General features: G+C 45.7%; 1 protein-coding gene across 1 annotated transcript; it reads left to right on the top strand.

The window, feature by feature from the left end:
- The first annotated feature begins 408 nt into the window (after positions 1–408).
- LOC132507900 (histone-lysine N-methyltransferase SETD2-like) lies at positions 409–6733 on the top strand. The gene is given in 4 exon segments (XM_060127659.1): positions 409–801; positions 803–3999; positions 4001–5113; positions 5115–6733. Coding segments are annotated over 4 exon segments (6171 nt in total). The 5' UTR covers positions 409–423; the 3' UTR covers positions 6598–6733.
- The last annotated feature ends 1263 nt before the right edge of the window (positions 6734–7996 follow it).

Raw genomic sequence — 7996 nt, 5'->3', positions numbered from 1 at the left:
ATTTAAAGGCAGGACAAAAAAAATTAAACACAGAATTCTGTTCGGGCCTTCTCCCTCCCTAATGTCCAGTGTGCATCTGCATTACACATTAAGCAGAGCTCCTGAAATCTTCACGATCTAAAACAGAGAGAGATGATAAATATTTTAGCTACTCAAAACTTGAAAGCGATACTCGTTATATATCTTCTCGCTGTAGGTCAGAGAGAGAGCGAAGGCAGAGCAGGTCTCGTTTAAATCTGACAGAGATTCTAGAACTACTTCATCCTATTCTCGGTCAGAACGGTCCCATTATGATGACTCTCATTATGATGGTCGTTACCGTAGGAGCTCCCCTTACCGAGAGAGGGCACGCTAGTCTCGGCCATATACCAATAACAGGGCAAGACTGATGCATACTGTAAAACTGAGTCCTCTTACTTAGAGATGGAAAAAAGAGGAAAGGATTCTTCAAAATTAGAAGGAGAATCCAAAAGGACTTCAGAAAATGAAGCAATGAAAAGATGTTATTCTCCCACTAATGACCAGGGATTCCGACGCGGGTCATCATATTCTAAGCACGGTAAGAGTGCTTCCCGTTATAAATCTGCCCCTTCAAAACCTGCACCCAAGTCTGATAAATTTAAAAATTCTTTCTGTTGTACAGAATTGAATGAGGAAATCAAACAGTCTCATTCTTTTAGTTTACAGACTCCTTGTTCTAAAGGTAGTGAATTAAGAGTGATTAGTGAAGTTCCTGAAAGAGAGAAGATTGGGTCTCCATCTCCATCAAATCGATTAAATGATTCACGTAATTTTAAAAAGCTTAGATGAATCACCTGTTTTTAAGTCTGAATTTATAGGACATGATAGCCACGATAGTATTAAGGAATTAGACTCTTTATGTAAAGTGAAGAATGATCAATTAAGAAGTTATTGTCCCACCGAATTTAATATAAACAGATCTCCTGGGGCAGAATCTGATTTGGCAACATTTTGCACTTCTAAACGTGACACTGTTTTGATGTCTTCTGATGACAGTGTGACTGGATCAGAGGTATCCCCTTTGGTCAAAACGTGCATGCTTTCATCAAATGGATTTCAAAACATTAATAGATGTAAAGAAAAAGACATGGATGATACTCACATGCAGCATAGTAAGTCAGAAAGCCCATTTAGAGAAACAGAACCTCCAGTGTCACCACACCAGGATCAACTCATACCTTTGCCAGTTATGACAATAGATTATTCCAAAACAATAGTTAAAGAACCAGTTGATGTCAGAGTTTCTTGCTGTAAAACCAAAGATTCAGATATATACTGTATTTCAAACGATAACCGCCCTTCTTTGTGTCATTCCGGAGCTGAAAATACTGAGCCTTTAGTAACGAAGATTTCTTCAAATAGCTTTATGAATGTGCATTTGAAATCAAAAACAGTTATATGTGATAATGGAAGTCTGACAGATCAGCACTCAAAATTTGCATGTGGAGAATATAAGCAGAGTGTTGGTAGTACTAGTTCAGCTTCTGTTAATCATTTTGTTGATTTATATCCACCTACAGGGAGCTCATGTATTGCTTCATCTCTTCAGAGCCTTCCAGCAGGGACAAACGTAGACAGTTTAACTCTCTTGCAATGTGGAGAGAATACATCTCCAGTTTTGGATGCTGTGCTGAAGAGTAAAAGCTCAGAGTTTTTAAAGCATGCAGAGAAAGAAATAATAGAAGTAGCTGGTGGCCTTCCTGATTCAGGAAGAGGATTTGCTTCCCGGGGAAACAGGCATAATAATGGACTATCTGGGAAATGTGTGCAAAAGGCTCAAGAAGAAGGGATCTCCATACTGCCTGATAGAAGAGGAAGACCAGAAATCTCTTTAGGTGAAGAAGGTGGAAGAGGACATACACATACTTCTGATGACTCAGAAGTTGTATTTTCTTCTTGTGATTTGAATTTAATCATGGAGGACAGTGATGGTGTAACATATACCTTAAAATGTGACAGTAGTGGTCATGCCTCAGAGATTGTATCCACTGTCCATGAAGATTATTCTGGTTCTTCCAAAAGTTCAAGTGATGAAAGTGATTCAGAAGATACAGATTTTGATGATAGCAGTATTCCAAGAAACCGTCTTCAGTCTGTTGTGGTTGTGCCAAAGAATTCTACTTTGCCCACGGAAGAAACAAGTCCTTCTTCTTCTCGGAGCAGTCAAAGTTACAGACTCTATTCTGACCACTGGGAAGATGAGCGATTGGAGCCAAGGAGGCATTCATATGAGGAAAAAATTGAGAGTATAGCAAGTAAAGCCTGTCCTCAAACTGAGAAGTTCTTCTTTCATAAAGCAACAGAGAAGAATTCAGAAGTCTCTCTTACACAGCCCAGCCAAAAACAGACAGATAATCACCTGTCTGAAATTGCTCATCCTCAGAGAGATGGGGTTGATAGTACAAGTCACACAGACATAAAATCTGACCCTCTAGGTCATCCAAATTCTGAGGAAGCAGCGAAAGCCAAAATAACTTCTAGGCAGCAAGAAGAGCTGCCAGTTTATTCTTCTGATGATTCTGAAGATGTCTCAAGTAAGTCTCGGCAACAGACCACTTTCCCTAACAGGCCAGATAGTAGACTGGGAAAAACAGAGTCAAATTTTTCTTCTTGGGAGATCTCCCAAGTGGATGGTTTCCGTTCATCATCGGAAGAGCTCAGAAACCTAGGGTGGGACTTCTCTCAACAAGAAAAGCCTGCTACCACATATCAGCAACCTGACAGCAGCTATGGAGCCTGTGGTGGACACAAGTATCAGCAAAGTGCAGAACAGTATAGTGGGACACATAATTACTGGCAAGGCAATGGCTACTGGGATCCAAGATCAGCAGGTAGACCGCCTGGAACTGGGGTTGTGTATGATCGAATTCAAGGGCAGGTACCAGATTCCTTAACAGATGACCGTGAAGAGGAGGAGAATTGGGATCAACGTGGAGGATCTCACTTTTCAGGCCAGTCCAATAAATTTTTTCTGTCCCTTCAGAAGGACAAGGGGTCAGTGCAAGCACCTGAAATAAGCAGCAATTCCATTAAGGACTCTTTAGCTGTGAATGAGGAGAAAGATCTTTCAGAAAACTTAGAACAAAATGATAGGAAAGATAGAGGGCCTCTTAAAAAAAGGAGACAGGAATTGGAGAGTGATTCTGAAAGTGACGGTGAGCTTCAGGACAGAAAGAAAGTTAGAGTGGAGGTAGAGCAGGGAGAGACAGCAGTGCCTCTAGGCTCAGCATTGATTGGGTCTTCGTGTGTCATGGAGGACCTCAGGGACCCAGAGCGGTGGAAGGAATGTGCCAAACAAGGGAAGTTGCCTTCTTACTTTGATCTGATTGAAGAAAATGTTTATTTAACAGAAAGAAAGAAGAATAAATCCCATCGGGATTTTAAGCGAATGCAGTGTGAGTGTACACCTCTTTCTAAACATGAAAGAGCTCAAGGTGAAATAGCATGTGGGGAAGATTGTCTTAATCGTCTCCTCATGATTGAATGTTCATCTCGTTGTCCAAATGGGGATTATTGTTCCAATAGACGGTTCCAAAGAAAACAGCATGCAGATGTGGAAGTCATACTCACAGAAAAGAAAGGCTGGGGCTTGAGAGCTGCTAAAGATCTTCCTTCGAACACCTTTGTCCTGGAATACTGTGGAGAGGTACTTGATCGTAAAGAGTTTAAGGCCCGGGTAAATGAGTATGCACGAAACAGAAACATCCACTACTATTTCATGGCCCTGAAGAATGATGAGATGATAGATGCCACTCAGAAAGGAAAGTGCTCCCGGTTCATGAATCACAGCTGTGAACCAAACTGTGAGGCTCAGAAATGGACTGTGAACGGACAACTGAGAGTTGGGATTTTTACCACCAAACTGGTTCCTTCAGGCTCAGAGTTAACATTTGACTATCAGTTCCAGAGATATGGCAAGGAAGCACAGAGATGTTTCTGTGGGTCGGCTAATTACCGGGGTCACCTGGGAGGAGAGAGCAGTCAGCATCAGAGCAGCAGGAGGGAAAATGAAGAAAGAACGATCTCGGAAGAAGGATTCGGTGGATGGAGAGCTAGAAGCTCTGATGGAGAATGGTGAGGGTCTCTCTGATAAAAACCAGGTGCTCAGCTTATCCTGGCTAATGGACAGAATTGAAACTTTGGAACAGAAACTTACCTGTCTCAAGCTCATACAGAACACACATTCACAGTCTTGCCTGAAGTCCTTTCTGGAATGTCATGGGCTGCCTTTGTTGTGGATCTGGATGGCAGAGCTACGTGATGGCCGGGAAAGTAACCAGAAGCTTCAGGAAGAGATTATAAAGACTTTGGAACATCTACCCATTCCTACTAAAAATATGTTGGAGGAAAGCAAAGTGCTTCCTATTATTCAACGTTGGTCTCAAATCAAGACTGCTGTCCCTCAGCTGAGCAAAGGAGATGGGTATTCTAGCGAGAATACATCACGTGCTCACACACCGCTCAACACACCTGATCCTTCCACCAAGCTGAGCATAGAAGCTGACACAGACACCCCCAAGAAGCTAAAGTTTCGCAGACTTAAAATTATAAGTGAAAATGGCATGGACAGTGTGATCTCTGATGCTACCAGCGAGCTAGAAGGCAAGGATGGCAAAGAGGACCTTGACCAGTTAGAAAACGTCCCTATAGAAGAAGAGGAACAACAGCTACTCACACAACAGCTGCCTGAATCTAAAGTTGATAGTGACATTGCTGTGGAGGCCATTAAGCTACCCACATCTGAACCAGAGGCTGACACTGAAATAGAGCCTAAAGAGAGCAATGGCACAAAACCAGACGAACCTATTGCTGAGGAAACACCATCCCAAGATGAAGAGGAGGGTGTGTCTGATGTGGAGAGTGAGAGGAGCCAGGAACAGCCACATAAAACAGTAGATATAAGTGATTTGGCCACCAAGCTCCTGGACAGTTGGAAAGACCTAAAGGAGGTATATCGAATTCCAAAGAAAAGGCAAACTGAAAAGGAGAGCACAATAACCGAACGAGGAAGGGATGCTTTTGGCTTCAGAGATCAAACAGTTGCCCCAAAGACTCTTAACAGGTCAAGAGAGAGAGACCCAGACAAACAAACTCAAAGAGAAAAGGAAACGAAGGGGCTCCCTCTCACCACCACCTTCTGCCTATGAGCGGGGAACAAAAAGGCCAGGTGGCAGATATGATACACCAACTTCTAAAAGGAAAGTACGAGTTCAAGATCGCAATCAACTTTCTACAGAGGAGCGTCGAAAGTTGTTTGAGCAGGAGGTAGCTCAGCGGGAGGTTCAAAAACAACAGCAGCAGCTGCAGAACCTGGGAATGGCGTCTCCACTGCCCTGTGACTCTCTTGGCTACCATGCCCCTCATCACCCCTTTGCTGGCTACCCACCAGGTTACCCCAGGCAGGCCTATGTGGATCCCAGCAATCTTAATGCTGGAAAGGTGCTCCTCCCCACACCCAGCATGGATCCTGTGTGTTCTCCTTCTCCTTATGATTATTCTCAGCCCTTGGTGGGACAGTCTACAGAACCCCTTGCTGCCCCTCCACCTGTGCCCATGGTGCCACATGTGGCAGCCCCTGTGGAAGTTTCCAGTTCACAGTATGTGGCCCAAAGTGATGGTGTGGTACACCAAGACTCCAGGGTCACCGTCCTGCCACTGCCAGCCCCAGGCCCAGTCCAGGGACAGAATTATGGTGTTTGGGATTCAAACCAACAGTCCGTGAGTGTACAGCAGCAGTACTCTCCTGCACAGTCTCAAGCAACCTTATATTATCAAGGACAGGCTGCTCCAACTGTCTGTGGTGTGACGTCACCCTATTCACAGACAACTCCACCAATTGTACAGGGTTATGCCCAGCCAAGTCTTCAGTACATCCAGCGACAACAGATTTTCACAGCTCACCCACAAGGAGTGGTGGTACAGCCAGCCACAGCCGTGACTACAATAGTTGCACCAGGGCAGCCTCAGCCCTTCCAGCCACCTGAAATGGTTGTGACAAATAACCTCTTGGACTTACCACCCCCATCTCCTCCCAAACCAAAAACCATTGTCTTACCTCCCAACTGGAAGACAGCCCGAGACCCAGAAGGGAAGATTTACTACTCCCATGTGATCACAAGGCAGACTCAGTGGGATCCTCCTACTTGGGAAAGCCCAGGAGATGATGCCAGCCTTGAGCATGAAGCTGAGATGGACCTGGGAACCCCAACATATGATGAAAATCCCATGAAGACCTCAAAAAAGCCTAAGACAGCAGAAGCAGACGCCTCCAGTGAACTGGCTAAGAAAAGCAAACAAGTATTCAGAAAAGAGATGTCCCAGTTCATCGTCCAGTGCCTGAACCCTTACTGGAAACCTGACTGCAAAGTGGGAAGAATTACCACACCTGAAGATTTCAAACACCTAGCTCGCAAGCTGACTCACGGCGTTATGAATAAGGAGCTGAAGTACTGTAAGAACTCCGAGGACCTGGAGTGCAATGAGGATGTGAGACACAAAACCAAGGAGTACATTAAGAAGTACATGCAGAAGTTTGGGGCTGTTTACAAACCCAAACGGGACACTGAATTAGAGTGACCTTCAGGGCCAGGGTGGGAGGACGGGCAAGCTGGTAGGAGAGACTCTGGGGAGAAGAAATCCCGTGGGCCCTGTCTCCCCACCCCACTGTCAGGGCTGTGCTACTGATGACACATCACCCTGGGGAATTCAAACCTGCAGAATGAGCTCACAAAAATGAGCTCCATCTACAACAAGCGGTCCCTGGTTGTGAGCTGTTGGTAGAGGCCATCTGAGGCAAGGGTTTAGGCCCTTGAGACCTTCCCTTCTGAGACCCCGGCCAGGCCTGACCCCACTCTCAAGGCTGGGCCTCCTCCTTGGCGGTGCTGTCAGCACACAGACTCATGCGCATCCCCACCCACGACCCCTTACCCTGACGATCTGTATTATATTTTAATGTCTATGTGAATATATTGAAAATAATTTGTCTTTCCTGGTTTTTGGCTTTTGTTTTGCTTTTAAGTCTCTGCGTGCTAGGATCACAGAAGACTCTGTAAGGATGGTTTAAGTTCTCCTGCAAGGTTTAAGGTGTTATCATGTAAATATTCCAGAGCAGGCTGCCTTGTGGTTTCGGCCAGCCTTGTGCTATGTTGATAAGATTGATTTACTGCTTAAAATCACTTTACTTGGGCTTCCCTGCTGGCGCAGTGGTTGAGAGTCCGCCTGCCAATGCAGGGGATGTGGGTTCGTGCCCCGGTCCGGGAGGATCCCACATGCCACGGAGCGGCTGGGCCCGTGAGCCATGGCCGCTGAGCCTGCGCATCCAGAGCCTGTGCTCCGCGACGGGAGAGGCCACAACAGTGAGAGGCCCGCGTACCGCAAAAAAAAAAAAAAAATCACTTTACTTTATCCAATTTTTACTGTATCCAATTTTTACTGAACTTTTTATGTAAAAATTAGAATCAAAGAAAAAAAAAGGATAAATCTATGCCTTCAACTTCTAACAGGTGGAAGAGTTCTCAGTGCTTTCTGAGAATCTGCTTCCCAGGTTATAATACTCGGTTTGGCTGCAACGGAATTCCCTTTTTCTTAACTTGATAGTTCATTGAATTTCGGAGAAGGTGCGGTTGCAGGCAACCTCTGGCTGGTGAGAACGTTCGCCGGGCTGCCTGTGCCAGAACTGGTTTAGGCTCACGCCATGAACAGGAGACAGTCGCCTAGGACACAGGCAAGCCAAGGCATGTACGCAGGGTGCTGAGGAAGCTGGGAGGTTTCTGCGGCTGCCAAGCCAGAGCGGACACTGCCCACCTTGCAAAGGGCTCGGGAAGAGCCCTGCAGGGGGCAGCAAAGTCAGGCCTGGTCATGCCTGGGAGTGTGCGTGGTGAGGGCTGTGGGCTGCTACAGCATGAAGCCAGAAGCACGCGGTGTGCCTCTTAAGACCGCAGCAAGGTGATCACCAAGGCTCCTGGGCTGGAGCTAC

The sequence above is a fragment of the Lagenorhynchus albirostris genome, chromosome 17 (assembly GCF_949774975.1).
Source record: "Lagenorhynchus albirostris chromosome 17, mLagAlb1.1, whole genome shotgun sequence".
NCBI lineage: Eukaryota > Metazoa > Chordata > Mammalia > Artiodactyla > Delphinidae > Lagenorhynchus > Lagenorhynchus albirostris.
The sequence above is the reverse complement of the archived record's forward strand: the minus strand, read 5'-3'. Positions and strand labels throughout refer to the sequence as shown.